This window comes from Colossoma macropomum, unplaced genomic scaffold, assembly GCF_904425465.1.
Source record: "Colossoma macropomum unplaced genomic scaffold, Colossoma_macropomum, whole genome shotgun sequence".
NCBI lineage: Eukaryota > Metazoa > Chordata > Actinopteri > Characiformes > Serrasalmidae > Colossoma > Colossoma macropomum.
In genome coordinates this window covers 14,608,958-14,630,274 of record NW_023494784.1, presented here as the reverse complement: position 1 = coordinate 14,630,274, position 21,317 = coordinate 14,608,958, and the positions used below count along the sequence as shown (strand labels likewise).

Genomic DNA, 21,317 nt, shown 5'->3' with positions numbered 1-21,317 from the left:
ACATGACAAACAAATTAGAATGAAATGTAAATCACAAATCACACAAAATCAATGACTGCTCTTTCCACTCACCATTCACTTTATTATAAATCCCTACCTTGTGTGTAAAAAAGCAACACTGCTGTACAAACACCACACAATACTACACCAATGTCACTGGAGGGTTTAGAATGATTCTGTGATTATGTAACCAGTGGTTTCAAATATGATATATGAAACTCATATAGCCAGTCACACTACTTGTGTCCTCATGACATGTATGCTTTTTGTGCTTTGCACTGTTACTGTTCTCTGGGTGCAAAGAAGGAAACAAATCAACTACTGCTCACACTCTGTGTCTAGGTCTTGTCCCTTGTTTTTTCAGTCAAAGCATTGTTAGCTGATAGAAACTACAGTGAATTACTGTTTAATTGGCCTTCAGGTCACAGGCTAGCTCATCTTGAAGAGACCAGATTTGAGAAGTCTCTGCTGACTATATATGAGTTTCCTTCTTTGTCCTTAATTGTGCATATATGTTAACACTCTCTTATTTATTCTAATTCCATTATGTGAAACCAGTGAATTGTAACTTCTTTGTTCTCTGCTAATCAATGAAATGTGATACTTTGGAGCATTAATTGTGACTCTGAGACTTTACTGTTTTCTGTTTTACTTAGAGATTTCTGTCACAGTCCACCACTCAAATAATATCTAGTCAACAGCGGGCCTGTGGTCAGAAACTGACCATGAAATAAATGCAAAAGAAAGCAGATAACAAATTTTGCAGCAACAGATGGACTGCAACCAGTAACTGTACACTTATATCGAAACCTATAACCTATGCTAGGTACACATTTGGAAGTACAAGATAAGCATTTCTAACAAGTGAAACATGTTTTGTCTTAGTATAAGACCATGTAGGTGTACAGTTATAGACTAAAGTCATATGTGTCAACCCATACAGTTTACCTGTATAAAATATATATATTTTTTTTTCAAAATAAGGCTGGAATATGGGAAATCTAATCTCATATAATGTGAAGTCTACAGCCCCATTCCCAAAAAAGTTGGGATGCTGTGCAAAATGTAAATAAAAACAGAATGCAAAGATGTGCAAATCATTTAAACCTTTTATTCAAATGAAAATAGTGTAATGACAACATATCAAATTTTGAAACTGACAATTTTCTAAAGTTTTTTGAAAAATGTATGTCCATTTTGAATGTGGTGCCAGCAACATGTTTCAAAAAAGTTGGGACAGGAGCATGTTTACTCCTGTGTTGCATCACGTCTTCTTTCACTCTGAAAGTGTTTGGAGACCAATTGCTGTAGTTTTGAAAGTGAAATGTTTTCCCGTTCTTCCTTGATATAGGAATTCAGCTACTCAACAGTTCGGGGCCTCTTTATTGTATTTTTTGTTTCATAATGCACCAAATGCTTTCAATGGTGACAGGTTCAGACTGCAGCCAGGCTAGTTTAGCATCCTAATTATTTTACTACAGAGCCATGCTGTTATAGTACATGCAAAATGTGGTTTGGCTTGTCTTGCTGACATAAACAAAGCCTTTCCTGAAAAAGACGTCTGGATGGAAGCATATTGCCAAAACCTGTATATATCGTTCAGTATTAATGATGCCTTCACAGAAGTTCAAGTCACCCTTACCATGGGCACCAATGCACCCCCATACCATCACTGATTCTGGTTTCTGAACTGTGTGCTGATGACAAGCCAAGTTGTCCGTAGCCTGGAGGACGCAGCATCCATGATTTCCATTCCACTTCCCCTCAGTCCATTTTAAATGAGCTTGGGCCTAGAGAAGTCAGCAGTGTTTCTGGATCCTGTTTGTATATGGTTTACATTGAGTTTAAACTTGCATTTGTGGAGGCAGCAATGAACTGTGCTCACAGATGATGGCTTTGGAAAGTGTTCCTGAGCCCATGCAGTAATTTCCACTGCAGAATCGTCTGTTTTTAATGCAGTGCTGCCTGAGGGCCTGAAGATGGTCAGCAAATGTTGTTTTTCAGGCCTGAGAGACTCTCTGGGATGCTTTTTTTATATTCATACATGTTACTGACCTCTTGCCAATTTACCATCAGCTGTTTTTTTTGAGCATTACAAAACTTTACCAGTCTTTTGTTGCCCCATCACTTTTTTGGAACATGTTGCTGACATCAAATTCAAAAAGGTCATATATTTTTTAACAAACAACAACATTTCTCAGTTTCAACATTTGGTGGTCCTCTGGTGCTCCTGTTCCATTGATGGATGGGGTGGGATGATAAACTACAACAGATGAACTACAGTCAGTAAATGTATACCCATAAAAGGCACAGGCAGTTTTTACTCTTTAAATTAGTGGTCACAAACCCTGCTCCTGAAGACCTACCTTCCTGCAGAGTCTAGTTTCAGCCACAGTCTGCTCAGCCTGCTCTATTAAACTCCTCAAGATCCCAGGTTTATTACATAGAAAAACTTATTATTCAGTAACTACATGGACTTCAATGCAAACTAGTTCTTTGGTTATAGAGGTGTGTAATAAAACTTGGCCTGTTAAGGGGTTCATTTCTTCTGGATCAGATGCTTTAGTGTTAGGGAGGGACAAGGCAGCATTTTACATCTTTAGATGGAACTCTGTTGGAAAGTAGATCTCCAGGATGAGGGTTGGTGAGCACTGCTGTAAATGATCATTGATGCTCCATTACTATTAGTACGTTCTTCTTTTTTTCCCACACTTTCTCTCATTCCACCCTTGCCAACACTCACGTACCTTCTCTCTTCCTCTGTTTTTTTAGGATGTCCGCACTCCCTCTCTCCTCTGGCTCCATTGTTTCAGCATCACTATGCCTCCCCACAGCACCCAGCGTTTTGCTGACAGGAAGCTGAGCTTCCACCTCCTGTTCGGTTGCTGTGAATGATCAATCATTTCCTCTTTGACTCTCACAAATTTGTTTTGCTCTGTAATGCCTGTGCAGTGTGAAAAAATGGTTTGTCAGTTCAAAAAATGACTTCATGTGGTACCAAGGGCATTACCTTGTTTTTTTCAAATCAAATAAATACTTTTAGAGAGCCATTGTTTCAATCAAAGTTGAATAAAGCTAGTTCAGTTGTATATACATGAAGTTATATGAAGTATTTTTTTTGGCTGAACTGACAAACCATTTGTTACAGTGTGTCACAATTTGAAGCCATAGTAAATTTCTCAATATACACACACCTGCAATCTCCATATAACAATTGAATTTTGTATTGGTGCGTCAAGTCACTAAAACTGCTGTGCCATGAATGGACTGTTAGACATTGTACTGTTAGGTACTGTTAGGCGATGTAACCATGCCCGTACATTTCTTTTTACAAACCCAATTCCAAAAAAAGTTGGCATGGGATGTAAAACACAAATAAACAGAAAGCTGTAATTTGTAAACCCGCTTTAACCTGTATTTAAAAAAGTACAAAGACAAGATGTGTGATGTTTTATCAACTTCTTTGCTGTTTGCAAATGCACTCATTCTGAAATTGATGCCAGCAACACATTTCAAAAAAGTTGTGAGAGGGCCAATTTAAGACTAGAAACATGGTTAAATGTTCATTAAACATTTTAAAAGAGGCAATGTTATCATGCTTGAGTATAGGAGCATCAAAGCATCCAGAAAAGGTTTAGTCCTTTATAAGATTATGAACTCGCCACTTTCCTCAAGAAGCTTTTGCAAAGATTTTAGGTATTTCACTCTCTACAGTCCATAATATCATCAAAAAATTCAGGGCATCTGGAAAAATTCTGTGTGTAAAAAGCAAGACCAAAGGCCACAACCAAATGCCCATGATCGTTGACATCTCAGACAGTACTGCATTAAAAACCGGCACGCTTCTGTGATGGATATCATCACACGGACTTGGGAATATGGGCTTGATAATTGTAAGTAAAATGTAAATAAATGGAAATGTGTATTGTGGTCTGACGAGTCAACTGTCATGGTGTGTAAAGTGCATTAGTGTACCATTAATGCTGAAAGATACATATACATTTTACATATTTTTTCTCTTAGAATGAATGAATATGTCATTTTTGTTATTGTACTGAAAAATAATATATGCAAATGAACAGTCTGATAGGCTGCCCTGTTTTGCAGCTTAGGCAGAAAACTCTAAAGAACATTAAAGAATGGTTAAACTGCTGTGGGCTGCACAGGCAGATAATTGTGTTGTTTTTTTGTGAAAGAATGAATTCAAAACAGAATGTTTGTTGAGCTTAATTATTATATCTCTAGTGAGGAGTGAAAGGTATGTTTTGACAGTGTTTATACACTACACCAAACTCTGCTATTTCAAAAAAGCAAAGATCATTTGTTTTTCTGTGAAATTGGCCCTTTAAGACTGGCTGGTCCTCATTGCACCATCAAGGGTTTGACCTGCAATGGACACACCTCCAAGTTGCACAGAATTTACAGTAAGTTTTTAACATAGTTGAAATAATCTGCTTGATGACATCGAAATGATTTTAATTTCAATGCATTGACGACATTACAAAACAAATTAATGTAAATGAAAATTACATTAGCACCATTCTGTTTTGTCAGATCAAATATATAACCCAATCACAGACATACCTGGTATCAAAGTAGATAACACATGCTTCTCACTGCCAGAAAGCTCTATGGAGGTTTTATAAATAGCTCTTAAACCAGTTACCAGTGTGGTGATAAAGCTAATTTAGCATTAGTACCCTCATGTACTTTTTAGTGTTATGTTAGCATCAAGCTGTTGGTAGTGCTGTGTTCCCCACACTGAGTTTAGTGCTTATGGCAGGTTCAGATTAAGCACTTACCATATATGTTGCAGTTTTACAGAAACACTTTCAATAAAGGAACTGAATGACTGGAGCAAGCTGTTAGCCTCTTTGCTGGCTGGCTTAAACAATAACATATAAAGAGAGATATAGCTGCCTTATGGTATATTACTCAGATAAAATTTAACTGTGTCTTAGATGGCTTCAAATAAAAAACGCAGAAGAACAGCATTAATAATAATAATAATAATAATAATAATGAAAACTTGAGTCAGTGATGCTTATTCATCAAAGTTGCATGAAGAGCACAGATTTGATCACCTTTAATGATGTACAAACTATTCTTCGTCTCATTCATAAAACTTTTGTACGATGTGGAAATCAAGCACCAGCCAGTGCCTCATTTACATATAGTTTACATAAAGCATGCTAATTCATACAGATGTTTCAGTAGGAACCAATAAAACAGCTTGTGATCCAGTAGTGCTGCTTGTATGTGGAGTTTTATAAGTCTTTAAATGGAACATGGAATAGTTGCAATTTTTGTACACTTCTACTTTTGTACTAGGTTGCCATGTGCACAAATTATGAGTATTATTGTTAGTTTCTATTTTTATTCTTATTATTTGTGCTATAGACAATACTGATAATAGTTTTGGTTAGTCAACTGCAAATCAGGCATTATTTTAGGCTGTTAAACTGTTGCACTCAAATTTACACACACTCCTCCACACATGAATTTGATTGCACAGATACACCAAAGAGGAAATTAATGAATAACAAAACTGTCTGTGAAATTGCATACGCTCTTATTACAATCAGATTTGACCATATAACACCTTTGATGAATAAGGGCGATTATGTAGAAAATATACCTACCCTGTGAGCTAACAACTGATATACAATTTATTCTCTTGTAGATTGTATTTCAGTGTACTAAAATAGTATTATTAATAAATAAAGTAAACTAAAATGAATCATTGCTTCTCATAAGAATGACTAAATGACTAAATGACTAAACTGGACTTGTGTGGAATACTGCACTATAATCTTTTATGCATGAAGGCTCTTTACTCTGCGAGCTTAGCATGCTAATGACCACACAGCAACATTACTTTCATTCAAAATCTGGAGCTATTGCTCACAAAGTTATTCACAAGTTTATGCATACTACCTTCAGACTTTTAAAAAGTATTTAACTTTGTGTTAGCTTAGCTATCTAATTATCTAACAAAATGCAAGTGTACTTCTGTTGGAAAATCCACATCTTTGGGTTCCCTTCTCCCTTTGCTGTGTAAATGGCCACTTATGTAACATAGGTGCTACACACTTCAGAGTTGGCCAGGGCTTGCTAGACGTTCTTGTTCTGCGACCCTTCAAGGCCAGGCTATGAATGAGTGAATCATCACTTTCACAAGAGAACTTTCACAGGAGAACTTCCCATGGACATACTTGTAGGCCTGACTCACTCGCCCCCATTCACCAGCTGATACAGACTCTTATATGCTCTTACTGGTAACAACTGGTTAAAGACTCCATGAACAAAAGCTCAGTTCCTTCAGTCCATTACTGATTTACTCAATAATCTCACACCGGCAGTTTGGGCTTTTGATGCCTTTGTGTCACTACTATAGGAAGTGACTGACTGATCATTAGAAGTTTCATATTTCAATATCAGGAAGGGAGGAAAAGGAAGCTTGTATCTGGTGGGTTCATACGTCTGACGCCGTTCAGGTGCCCTGCCCTCTATTCTCCTAACTGAATAAAAGACCAAGAATCTGTAAAAGTATAAAAGTGCTTGTAGAGCTGCACTTTTAGGTGGAGGTTCTTCAGCTTAGTCACTTCTGTGGGACATTGTCTAAACAAAAATGATGTGAAATTTCTCCCAGTCCTTGATATAAACTGGAAAAAATAGCAATGTGAAACAATCCCAATATTGAATTGTGGATGCTACTGATTACTCACAGGATTCCTTGCAACCACTTATACCAAGTACATCTAGAAAAGGAGCCTAGGACCTAAACCACTTGCTTTAACATTGTAGTTCTAGTTTAACCCCATGACGTTTTGGCTTATTACTCATTCATTAATTTTGAGGCCTACTACCTGTAACTATGATTTATTTTTCAGTAGGTGCTATGAAACTAACATATCATAAGTTCCTTATGTTTTCACACCTACATTGTTTTTGAAACTCTGCACCAGGTTTTTATGATAAAGTGCCAGATTCATGAAACTCGATGGCAGCAGCGCAAAAAGTGTGGCATGGTAAAAAAGAGCTATTCATAAAGTTAGTGTGTTTAGCACACTGGTGCTACACTGTAATATTTTCACCTGTGTTCTAAACTAGAGTCAAGCAAAATCAACATGTAAATGACATAATGAATAATTATGACCCATGCCAAGTGAAGCTCCATTTGACTACAAAAATGGACACAATGAAAGAAATCAAAAGAAAGAAACAAAGAAAAACATTTTTTCAAAAACACAGCTACAAATTTTAAGGGAAGCTGGTTGTTTGGTAGAGATGCAGCAAAATTAAATAATGAAAAAAGATGTTGGAGACAATTGCAGAACATATAAACAAGGTTGTAACATTAACTGCTGTCGACTGTCAAAAATGAAAAAAGAGGAAAAAGAAATATGAAACAAAAAGTGTCCAAATTACTTTAAAAATCAAACTGTAACATGTTGAACTTGTAATGGTAGGAATTACATTTTAGCATTAGATTAGATTTAGCATAAGATTTAGATTAGATTTCATTACTCATTGCTAAGAATTGAAGGATTTTTCCAATTCATTATAATTGCAGAAAAAATTTTTGCTAACATGAATTAAAGTTTAACATGTAGTAATATCACACACACACACATCTTCTAAGCCGCTTATCCTTCCAGGTCGCGGGGGGAGCTGGAGCCTATCCCAGCAGTCATTGGGTGGAAGGCAGTATACACCCTGGACCAGTCCATCGCAGGGCATGTAGTAATATCTTTCCATGCAATTAACAGTTAAATTCACATGCTGTAATTCTAGTTAATGTTTTAGCTTTTATTTCCTATTTTTCTTCCTATTTTCCTACTTATCTCTGCCTATTCCAATTCAGTTTACATGTGTGAAAATTACATTTCAAACAGTAAACATTTAAATCCAGGATTTCAATTTGCACATATAAAAAATTAAAATTGCTTTAGTACATTTTAAACTTTGACTAGTTTTGCCTACTAACAACTGAAGTTTTACTAGTAAAAATGTCATTCACATGTGTTAATTGAATTCCGTTGTAAATTGAAATAAGGCTCAAATGTTAAAACTGCTTGCAATAAAATCAATTCAAACATGTAATTAGAATCTCGACAGGTCAAATTATTCTACTACTCATTTGGATTATAGGCTAAAACTACTTTCTGGATCCTTGAGGGGAATTTGCTAAACATGGAATTTGATGCAGGAAGAATAGACAGGTTAAAAGCAGACTGTCAGTTGATAGTGTGAGAGGAATCAGTAAAAATGCCTACCTCTGTAACACCTAAATTTGTGTTTATTACAACAAAAGTTTGTGGCAATCTAAAATGCTGCCTTTGTATTCCTACAACAGCAAATAGAAAGTTTATCATGTTGTTCAGCCCAAACAGATCAAAACGTATATATATACTGGTTAATCTTCAATAAACCTTGGCCACAAGTTTAGGGAACAAAAACAAAACAGAACAAAACCATGGACAGCCCTGCTTCCTGTCAACTCTGATCTCCAAACTTTATATCTGTAGTTTTACACCAGAGCTAGATAGTTTAAATTTGTACAAGACAGAACCTAAAGCTTGTCTTGGTTTATCAACTCACTCAAATCCTGATTTTCGACATGCTTGAATCTGGAAAGGGTTCATTCTTTGGTTCTCTTTGACTGTTTTCATGCACTGATAAGAAACCTGGTTGTTTGTGTGTGCAGTTAACAGTATCCCACCCAGTAAGGTTGTCTTTTAGAGGGCAGTCAGGTCAGCAGAGGTGAGGGTGTGTTGCGCCTTGTCTGAAGGCCAGAGGAAGCTGTAGAAGGCCAGGTCTTTCACCACCATCCAAAACCAACATGTTCACTTAGTGCATACACAATGTCAGCTGGGCTGAGCCAGGCCTTTAAGGCTATCGAAGCAGTCTTGATGACCTCAATCGCCTGACTGGCCCGACGGCACAGGGCATTACTACTTGCTCACACAAATGCCCTTCATGCTCACACAAACACATAAGGCTCAGTTATCAGAAGTTTAGGTTGGCCAGGCAGTTGTCTGCTCACAGCGCCTGAAAATGTGTGTGTATAAACAGCCGACGTCTGTTTGCTCGATGTGGATTGTGCATGTGTATGGCGGGAAGTCGACAGAATGCTTTTGTATATTCTGTTAAAATCATTAAACAATCATTGGAAAGGAGCAGAAACTGGGTTCCCAGAGGAAGTGAGGAAGAGTTTTGGCAGTACAGGGAGTGATGAATTGACATACACAAACTGTAGGTGTGAACAGCCAAAAAAACAACTAAGAACTATGGTTTATATGTCGTTCAGGAATCTTTTGGATGACTAAAGCTTTACACCAAGCAACTGTCATCTTTTATGATTTAAAGTCTTTATAGAAAAAAACTGTAATCTTAGGAAAGTCAACCGCTTAACCATTATGATAAAGAGCTACTCCTTTCCTGGTTCTACATTCTGCATTTATCCATTCAACAAGATGAATATGATCTACAATCTAGATTTAAATTTTGTGTTCTAGCCTTTGGGGGCCCTTAAGCAGGATCTTTTTGGGGTCCTCCATCTTATTCGCTGATGTACTATAAAAATTAGAGCTAATTAATAACAATGATTACCACAATTGTCTAATCTTTTAAACATGTAACAGGCTAATTATGTGTTGCGGCTAATTATGGCTGCTGATTGGATGCTTGTTCGGGGTTGTAATATGAGACAGTTTAAATTAAGATAACCTTCTCAGCATTCTCAATCCAAGGGTCTGTTTCACCATGCAGTATTTCTTGTTTACCCAGCTTTACTTTAATTTTAAACTTAGTTTGGTCTAAACTTGGTGGGAGTTGCAACAGTGTTGCTTTTGTACCCTTATAAATGCTTTACTTTGTACATATTTAGGTAGGAAAATTACTTCTTTTACCTTCTCTGGAGACTCCTTATATTTCATGTGACTGTTTGTCATAAACATCATGCTTACATGTGCATATGCATGAGGATTAATCACAGTCTGGGTATCTAAACCTGGATTACCAGAGAAAGTTGTTCACAGTTGTTTGCTGTTATAAAACGAATTAACCCGTTAAATCCCAGGCTTACTACATATTAAGTTTTTTTATTCAAGAACTACAGGGACATCAATGCAAACTGGCTGAGCTATTCTTAGATTATAGAAGTGTGTAATAAAACTACACTTTTGCATTTGACTGTACATACAAAAATCCTGTACTTAAAAAAGTAGAAATAAAATGTTGCCTGAGCAAAAATTCCCTGTCAGGATATCTACTTGAATACAAAAAGTGTTAAGCATCAAAATTAGTTATTAAAGTTATGTAATTATGTTGATGAACAATTTCATATCGGCAGGCAGAGTTCGTTGTTCAGTAGAAACTCTACTTTTGTACTTTAACTCAAGTAGAGATTTCTATAACTGAAACTTGGTGTTCTTAACCCATTTGTGCCCACTTTCTCCAAGTGATTTTATGTTTATTGAAATACTACCAGTGACCTTTATATATCTGTTTTCTTTCATGTGAGAATGTTTAAAAATGTTTAGAACACTTTACGAGATTTTCTACAAAGAGAAAGTGCGGTATACACTGTTGCAGTAGACTTCATTAAGTTTATGTTATTGGAATGATGCTTTATAACAGTGTTAAAAATGGAAAAAATGTCTTTTACTTTAGGTTACTTCATAAAACAACAACTGGGATAAGCTGCTCATAAATACTCAAGTATTGTTTTATTAATATATTATACATACATAAGTCCCTCAATGTACCCTTCAAATAAAGTGCTACCATAAAAAATTTTATAAAATTTTTAATTGAACATCTAATCGTACATGAACAGATCAATAATTAATCATTTGAAGTGTATGTGTAGAACATCAGTTCTATGTGCACAACTGCTGTTCTGCATTTATCAGGAAGAGGAAGTGTGAGGCGTGGTAACATTTTGTGCGGCTTAGCGTTTGATAAGTGTGTCCCGGTTGTAGCAGGATTGTGTTAGGCCTGTGCTTCACTGGCACAATATGGACACACGGCTCAGCGCTCACGGTCAATAGGCCCACCACACTCCACAATGACATCATGTATTTGTGTGACATCCCGCCTCCGTTCACTGGCAGCCCTTAGTGGATTAGTGTGCTTGTGTCCTGTGTATCAACAGCCAACTCCCTCTAAGTCATGACCTGCCAGGGGGCTGCCCCATAATTGCCTGACCAGAGTGTAATGAAAGAGTGCCAAACCCCAGTCCTATAGAGCAACATCAATGCACAGTGTATCGTTCCACTGCTCTTATTTCACCTTGTTTGACATGTATAATTACTGCTGAGTTAAATTAAATCTATTAAGACTTGTCAGACACAGCAGTTCTGCATTTCCTTAGTTCCTTAGTACCCCCACTTATTCACAAGAATTGCTTGTCTGTTCTGTATTTCAGATGAAAATGTTTTTTTTTTCATAGCTGGAACAGAATGTAGAGAATATACATTATGCACACTGATGCATACATTACATGAATACACTGAAGAAAAAATGCTGTTCAGCCCTACCTGACCCTATGTGAAAAAGTAATTGCTTTAGCTACTATATTAAACAGTTAACCAAATTCAGCTGGCTATTAGGTTCAGTTTTACTAGCCACACCCAGGCATGATTACTGCTGACCTGTTGAATTTAAACATCACTTAAATAGAACCTGTCTAGCAATGTGAAGCAGGCTAGAAGGTCTCAGAAAGCAACACAGGATGTCATGTTCTAAAGAGATTCAGATACAGATGCAAAAAGAGTCATTGAAATCTACCAGTCTGGAAAGTGTTACAAAGCCATTGCTAAGGCTCTGGGCTCTTGGAACAGTGGTGAACCTTCCTAGGAGTGGCCAGCCTACCAAAGTCTGGCCACTCTTCACCAAGAGCACCTCGATGACTTATACAGGAAGTCACAAAAAAACCCAGACAAACATCTAAAGAACTGCAGACCTCACTTGCCCCGGTTAAGGTCAATGTACATGATAATAAGGAGGACTCTGGGCAAAAATGACATCCATGGGAGAGCTGTGAGGCGGAAACCACTGCTGACCAAAAAGAATACAATGGCTCATCTCGCATTTGCCAAAAAACATCTAGATGATCCCCAAGACGTTTGGGATAACATTCTGTGGACTCACTCAAGGTGGAACTTTTTGGAAGACATGGTCCCATGATAATTCGTATACATGAACTGATGTTGTACAACTCATTGTTTATTAATGATAGGATGTACAGAAAAAAAAACATGATGTACAGAATTTATGAACATAAATACACACATCAACAACTATATAAAATGCCATTTATAAACATATGTACATTTTAAAATTCTGATTAACTAATGATTTGTTCACAGCTGTTAATGGTCAGTTAATGGTTTTTTGAACAGAGATATTATAAGGTGTTACCAATGTGATGGTAATGGTAATGCAAAAACACTGAAATGAATTATTAACATTTTATTGACTTGGGATAGAAATTTTGTCATCGTTAAAATACCCAGTATAGTATTTTAAGAATTGCATGAAAAATGTACACTATTAGAAACAGAAGACAAACTGTGAAATGGGCACAGTGCCACTAAAAAGTGAAGTGTCATATCACCCCAGGAATTGTTATGATGCAACCTAATGTCAACAAAAAACAGATGTTTTTTGTAGTTGTATCATATACTATATATATCTGCTAGGTAATAAGTTGTAAACCTAAAAAGATAAAAACTAAAAAATATTGATTTAAATGATTAAATGTGGACCCTGACCCCCCCAAATGATAATGAAAAACAAGGAATTTGAATGTTCTCAAGGAATTTTCTGTTGTCCATCTGCTAATTTATATGTTAGTGTCTAAGCTCACCCGTATTTGCTGGGTTAACAAGGCTGGTCGTGACTAAAATCTCAGGAGAACATCTCACCAGGATATCACTAGGAGATGGCAAAATGTTGCAGCTGTGTCCAAGGAAAGATTTCTTACCTTCAATCTATTATGTGAACCTGCTCTCTAGAGCTTGTCTTTGCTGTCAGACATGCCTGGCCCACGTTGCCCTAAAATGTTTACATCTACTGTGCTGTTGCTTGTATCTTGATGCTTGGTTCTGATGTACAGTGTGGGCTCTCAGTGTATATGGGCCGATGTTGTGCAGAAGGGAAATGAACTGTGTAACATGGTATAAACGTTCTGTCTGCATTGCATAAAACATTGCCCATTGACTGCCAATCCTGTTTTTTTTCTTCCTCTGCTAAAATCACAGCACAAACTGTTTCCCCCGACAACAATATTTCACAAGCAGTTTAGCCGTTCAAGTTTAGATAATGGCTAAACAATCCCTTTCCTCAAATAAACCATTCCCACATCTGAGAGGCTTATGCCAATAGTTGTGTATCTCCAGTCAGTCAAAACGGGCTTTGCTGCAGGACATGAGGGTGGATGCCAAGTGGAAAGTCCTTGCAAAGAATATTCACAACAGTAACAAGCAAGGGCACGTGTGTGTGTGTGTACAAGTGAGGGCCATGTCTTTAGCTCTTTGTGGTAGCAAACATGGAATGAGTTAATCCACAGTAAGTAAAATGTGTTCAAAATAATACACTTCTAACAGCATGCAGTTACCAATGAAACATAGCATTCATTTGTTTATAGTTTACATTTATTTCCAGTGGTGGGGTAACATGGTATAAAGTATATGTCACAGTTATATAATTACTTTTTTTCTGTTATTAAGTAGCATAAGACATTACAGCATAAATTCTCTCTCTGCCAATTTCTCTAAAGTTCTGCATGATATAATGGTTAAGATTATTGTCATAAATCATCAGAGTAGTTTTAATGTGAAATGCCCAGTTCTAGAGAAATTCAGAGTCAGATTTGTTCACAGTGGTGGTGACAGAAACTAGACATCTAAAGAGTTTAATGCTTCTTAAGCTACCTCACAGAAGTATATTATATGAAATGGTTTTGAGTACACTACCTGATGTCTGAGACATTGGTTTATGATTTTGGCCTTAAAGTTATTTTTTAAAGCCATTCATGGTGGAGAGGTACATGCAGGATGTCGTAAGGGAGAAGAAAACGTAATTTTGCTGATTTTTTACTATTTTACCATCATCAACATTACATATAGAACTTAGAAGATACATGTATGTTCACTGGTGGTTTTGGACAGTAAATAAAATGGTTACATGTAGACTTTGTGATCCCTGGTTCCTATCACCACCCTTACAGAGTAATCAGAGTTGGTGAATTTCTCTAGAATGGAGTATTTCACATCTCAGCCACTGAATTATGCAGCTTGTGTTACTTGCATGTCTCTAAGAGAACAATATTAATCATGTGTGATTCATTTAAAGGTCTTTTATACAGATTATGAGTACCTGTGACAGCTGACTGTTTGACTGTAATTGTGAATGTGAGCAGCACAAGTGGCGGAAGCATCGTTAACTCAATAAACAATCTGTCAGTATTTAATTATAATATGAAACTGATGAATACAGATCCCTGTGCTATTGAAGAGAGGGCCCCAAGCTCATCTAAACAGGACAGATTTGATTTTCATCTCCATTTCAACTCTGTGCTCTTTAATCTTAAAACGCTAAGGTGTTGAAGTATTTCTAGTGACTAATTTATAGATTTTCCTAAAGGCTTAACAAATGAGAAAGCTCGCTTGTCTACATCTATTTAGATACCATAGGGGAAAATCATGAATGGACAATTTTCCACTGGCTGTTTCAAGATTTTAATCATTTTCAAGAAGTAATAAATAATAACTTCATCCCATTGCAGTTTGAGGGAAGTAATTACTGATCTGTAAAGGATTGCTACTCAACACTATTTATTTTATACTGAATTTCATACTAATTTTCCTACTGATTTTCTTCCCATTTTTGTAAACTGACACATTATTTTGACTGATTAGCAGCAACATCAGTATTCAACTGATCAATTTCACTAACTTCAACTCAGTACTGATGCTGTTCACTAAAAGTCAGCATCTCTTCATCTGCACTCTTAAAAAATAAAGATGGCTTCCATCTCACTCTTCCTCAGTTTTCTGGAGATTATCCATTAGGGTTTAAAGAAGGTTCACTTCATGTTTCACCAGCCAGTTCCAGCCCAAGTTGTGAGCCTTGGTCTTCTGGAGAGGAACCTGCTGTTCTTGTTTACCCTCCCATTCAGAGGAAAAAGACGGATGCCATAAAAAAAAAAAATAAAGAATAAAGAATCTGCCAAAACGGTTCTTTAAAGAGACATTTCAGAAAATGTGATGTGTGCACAGCTTTTTAAAAGTTTTACCCCTTAAATTCCCACATTCATCACTTCCTAAGGATTATTGTTCAGTAATTACATGGAAATCAATGCAAATTGGCTTGAATTGTTGTTTTTAGGTTACAGGAGTGAGGAATGGAAGCCTGGGCTTGGCACCAATTCATTTTTTATATGCCTAAGTGTTGTTTCGGAAGTTTCATTATTTTTAAGAAGGTATGAGATAAGGATATCAGAATTATGCATAGGGGAGCTAAGCCTTCAAAAGGTAAAGTCTACAGGCATGCATCCCAAGGAGAATTTTTTTAATTCCTCTAAAAGTTCATTATGGTCTTTTAAAATAGTAATCAGCAAAAAAAGATTATGCCACACAGTAGATCTATCTTTTCATAGTTAGTATTAAGCATGGCTCTAGAATGACTTCAACACCATACCTATCTCATTTGATGCAATCGAAAAATCATTCTGTAGTTGCAGTTAATGTTTAATAACCTTGGTTACAGAATTTTATGGTCATAGTGGCACTTGTCAGCACAATAATTATACTTCCTCAATTAAATGTTTATTTAGTCTCACAACAAACTCAGATTTACATGAATTAAAGAATTGCAACAACAAAAGAGAGATCAATCTTTTTAATTTTTTTGGCAAAAATGTTCTTACCTGACTGGACTTCTACAGAGCTGCCAACTTTTAATTTCCATCCACAGGTTAATGAATATAAAAATATATTATGATCAACACTGACCTTTCACTGACATATATGTGTGTGTGTGTGTGTATATATATATAATAACATTATTGGCAGATGTTTATACACACACACACACACACACATATATATATATATATATATATATATATATATATATATATATATATATATATATATATATATATATATATGTGTGTGTGTGTGTGTGTGTATAAACATCTGCCAATAATGTTATTTCCATTTTTTGAGCTATTCACGCTCTCACTTTCTGTGAAGTTTCTGAAAATTCCTAAAATAGTTAGATAGTAGTCAAACAGGCATGTATCACTCTATAACTACTACTTACTGTTTTACTCTGTATATTACATTTTCTGAATAAGGCATAATGTTAATTTCAGTATGTTTTTAGCCAGAATCCTGTCACAACTTCAGCAGTTACTGATCAGCTTTACTTTGCAGAGTGAGAAGCACCAGAGATCCTCACCCAGGTTTTATGCCATTGACTTACAAATTGTGACAAATTCTGATATGATTGGCTAAGCCAGGTGTTACACTTTTCTCCTCTTATGTTATATTAGGAAATCTACAGCAGCAGTAGGGCCTTCCCCAGTTTCTAGAGCCCAGCTGTTTCAGTATATTGTGAATTTGGAACCATAATGGCAAAGCAGAAGAATGAAGAATGAATGAGAAAAGCTACTGATAATTTTATTTAGTAGTATTCATTTGGGGGGCCTAGTGACATCCCTGGCATTACACTGACATATGGCATAGATAGAAAGTACACACAGTGAGATTTCATGCAGGAACAATGGAAAATTGTTGCGTTGGAAAACAAATCTGACTTCAGGCCTTGACATTCATTGCTGTAGATTAGGTTTAGGTATTGATGCATATGTTTTCCTTGTGAGAGCTAGTGTGAGCCTGCCCAAATGATTTAGATGTACAGGATGATTTTCAGAATGGTATTGTTGGAACTTATCTGCATGTGTGTAGTCTACTATTGTGTGTGAACTTCCGTTTTGCATATCATAAATATGCCAACCCTCCCTCTTTATCACCAAACCATTAACCTCAACTCTAACACCCTGCTTTCCTGTGGGTGAGTGCCCAACTGCATTATTACTGCCATTTCCTGTTACTGCCGCAACTGTTTTTTTACTACAAGGCCTATGAGCTTAGAGGCAGCCTGAAGTTAAATAAGATTAAATGGTATGGTACTTTGGTCTGTTTTAGCTGCTGCGTGTCAAAACAATGACTCAATCAGTCGATCAATTGCTGTTCATTTCTATACATTTATTTTTACTGTTACAATGCAGTTCTGGTTAGCAAACAGTAGTGAAAAAGCTACTGCTGCTGCATCATCATGCACCACATGTCTTGGTTTTTGGTGTGATCTCTGGGTTTGGATCTGTGGGGTAAGGGGGTACTGCCCCTCTGGCCATGGGTTTGTTGATCCTATTGTCTCCTGCATCACCACACATGGTCCGATGCATAAAGGGTGTCTGGCTAGAAGCTTAGGCTCTGCAGCTGGCTGAAAAGCAGCCATCACAGCCCATTCGCTCACATCTGCTCAGTGGGGCGACAAGGACTCGCACTGAGGCAACCAGGACAAGACCAGTTCACTTTAGCCCTGAGGCCACCAGGAGAAACCAGAAGAGCAACTGAAACAAGCTCCCACTGGACCAAGGTGCCTGATTGGTCTAAATTCACCTCACAGTCAACCACTGACACTTTAGAAGGTACTAGGCTTTTGTTCTTTTTGGATGTTTTTTACTCTCTGGTATGGATCAGAGACTAGTTTTGTTCTCAGCATATCTGGGTCAGAAAATCGTTGCTCTGCTCTATATGGAGTGGCCTAATTTTATGCTTTTCATGCTGCAAAGATTTTTGAATGAAGATAATAAAAACTGACAAATTCGAGATTGATTACCTTACGTTTATAACTCTTTAAATACTTTCTGGAGGAATTCTTTTATATGCTCTTATCATTAGCTTTTGTTATAACTTTATTCTTTCTGTCATCCTCATGCAGAGCTAAGACATAACCATGGGAGACTGGAGTTTCTTAGGTAATATTTTAGAGGAAGTCAACGAACACTCAACTGTGATTGGCCGTGTTTGGCTTACAGTGCTCTTCATCTTCCGTATTCTGATTCTGGGCACAGCAGCAGAGTTTGTCTGGGGAGACGAACAGTCCGATTACGTGTGTAACACAGAGCAGCCTGGTTGTGAGAATGTCTGTTATGATGAGGCTTTCCCCATCTCCCACATCCGCCTTTGGGTGCTGCAGATCATATTTGTTTCCACTCCTTCACTGGTTTATGTAGGCCATGCTGTCCATCACGTCCACATGGAAGAAAAGCGCAAGGAGCGCGAAGAAGCAGAGCTTAGCCGCCAGCGAGAAATAAACGAGGAGCAGCTACCTGTGGCAGTGGACCAGGGAAGCGTTCGCACGACCAAGGAGGCTAGCCCCAAGGTGAGCAAAAAGTTTCGCCTTGAGGGCACTCTACTCTGCACCTACATCTGCCATATCATCTTCAAGACGCTGTTTGAGGTGGGCTTTGTGGTGGGACAGTATTTTCTGTACGGCTTCCGCATCTTGCCACTGTACAAATGCAGCCGCTGGCCCTGCCCCAACACAGTGGACTGTTTTGTGTCACGGCCCACTGAGAAGACCATCTTTATCATTTTCATGTTGGCTGTGGCTTGTGTCTCACTATTCCTCAACTTTGTGGAGATTATCCACCTGGGTTTGAAGAAGGTCCGCTTCGTGTTCCGCCGGCCAGCTCCAGCCCCAGTTGAGAGCTTTGGTCCTCCTGAGCGGAGCCTGCCGTTCCTTCTCACTCCTCCGATTCACAAGGCTAAAGGCTACAAGCCCCTTGAGGAGGACACCAAGGAGGAGGAGGTTGCACACATCTTCCCGCTGTCTGAAGTAGGTATGGAGGCAGGCCAGCTCCCTACACCCTCTCAGGAGATGGAGCAGAAAGGGGTGCAGGAGGCAGCAGTACCCACAGCACCCCCTGTAGAGGAGACAGTGATTTGTGATGAGATTTTGCCTTCCTTCACTGAAGTCACAGAGACCCTGCTTGAGTTACCACAAGAAGAAGAGATATGTAGAGAAGGAGATGAAGTAGATAGTTTTAGGATGGCTACACCATTGGAAGAGCAGTCAGAGAAGGGGACTTTGGAGGAGATAGTTGATTCAAAAAAGGACGATGAGGAGCAAAGCCTAGGGGACTTGGCCAGTAAAGAGACAGTGATGGATGAGAAGCTGGACATGGAGAGTGAGTCTGAACAGGGTATACTAATTGAGAAGCAAAAGCCTGAGGAAGGGGAGGCAGAGGTAGAGGAGGTTGTAGAAACTCCAGTGGAAAAGCCAGTGACTGAAGAACTTCCTGAAGTTGAGGAGTGTGCATTACACACTGAAGGGACAGGAGATGGTAGGAGCTTGCCTGATGTGGTGGAGGACAGGACAGAAATTGAAGGTTTGGAAGGAGAGGAAAATGTAGCACAGGCAGAACCCGTATGTCAGGAGGAATCTTTAGAGGAGGTGAAATCTCTAGGGGAGGTGGATGTAGTTGAGGAGATCAAGGGGTCAGAAATATTGGAGTGTGCTGAGGAGGCACCTTCTTTATGTCAGGTAGTAGAAGCAAAAGAATCGGAAACTTCATCTAACACAGAATCCATAGACAACGTAATGGATGCAGGTGAGCAGTTAGAGGTTTCAGCCGATGCTATGGACATGAGCAAGGAACAGCCTTCCGGTGAAATGGGCAATCCAGAGGAGACTAAGAGTTCTGCCAGTCTTGATAGTCTGGGGAAGGCTGAAGCTCCTGGAATGGTGGAGAGTCCTGGACTGGTGGAGAGTCCAGAACTAGAGGCTAATTTGCAAGAGCAGGAGGTCCTAGAACAGGTGATTGCAGTCCCTCTCGTACCACTGGAATTGGAGACAACAGAGACACTGGAAGACACGAGACCCTTAAGTCGCCTTAGCAAATGGAACAGCAGAGCCAGGTCAGATGATCTTATGATTTAACTGGCATACAAATGAGCATAACCAAAGAAAATATAGTAATAATTTGCTGATTCCGAAACCAAGTGCCAATTTAATAATAGTATCAGTGCAAAGCGATTATTATTAAGGAAATTACTGTTTTGTTGATATTTCTGGACAAATTCTGTGGGCCAAAGTTTTGTTCCATACTTGCTTCGCTATCTCATTTACTAATTTTTCACATATGTTAGGGCTATTAAGGGCTATTTAAGTTAGAGTCATTAAAATGATACATTAGTTTGAATTTCAATAAATTAAGTGACTAAAGTAAAATTATTTTCCAAGCTTAGATATAATTTTAAAGAAAGGTTTTGTTCATTTAAGAATCTCTTTAGTAACTTTAAATCACATATGCAGTGGAGGCAGTGACATCTTTGACTAGGTTCGTCAAAACTGATTGTGTTAAAATTAATATACATATATATATATATATATATATATATATATATATATATATATATACTATCATTGGGCAAATGTCTAGCTCTAAAATAATCCGATTATAATCAAGCTATCTAGCTCTAAAATAATCCGATTATAATGATTAAACCTTTGACTGTTTTTGCATTAATTTACCTATGTTGTTATATAAACCTGAACTAGAAAAAAACAAATACAAATACAAACAATATAGAGAGGGCAAATACACATTATCTGGAAAAGACTGAATAAGATCATTTTTTATTACCCCTACTTACAAACTACTGTCATATGCAAAATTTTGGGCGTTTATGGTAAAATTACATGTTTTGTTGAGTTAAATATACAGAGAACATGCATCTGCACATTTTAATGCATGATTGCTGTTTATTCATTGAACTGAAAATATTGAGAAGTAATTAAATAAATAAATAATGTAGAAAGTTATACCACATTTTATATTTTATTTTTTCTAATATGTTGAACTTACCAAATAAATAAAAATTCTGTAAAATTTACAGGACAGTACTATATTTATGTTCCCTCTACAGAATGTGTTAATATATTTTCACTTAGAAGATGAACAAAACATAATTTGAGCATGGATGTTCATGGATGTTTGCATATGACTGTATGTCTCTTTTTTTCTATGTTCATATTTTATATTTCTTATTTATTTTGTCCTTATAAACCAGTTAACATGATGATCGTTTGCCTTGGTGCTGCTGAAAGCTCATTTAGTTTATTGTCTGAACACTTTGTCTCATATATTCCCTAAGTGATATGGTCAACTTTTTTGTCAATCCAAAAGTTGTGCTCCCTTTGCATCCACAGGGCAAATCCCCCTTCAC

At 37.4% G+C, this 21,317-nt stretch overlaps 1 protein-coding gene across 1 annotated transcript; it reads left to right on the top strand.

Moving 5' to 3' along the window:
• The first annotated feature begins 18,039 nt into the window (after window positions 1-18,039).
• gja8a (gap junction protein alpha 8 paralog a) lies at window positions 18,040-20,028 on the top strand. The gene has a single exon (XM_036572728.1). It carries the CDS (start codon window positions 18,040-18,042, stop codon window positions 20,026-20,028), a length of 1,989 nt encoding a protein of 662 aa, XP_036428621.1.
• Window positions 20,029-21,317: the final 1,289 nt, after the last annotated feature.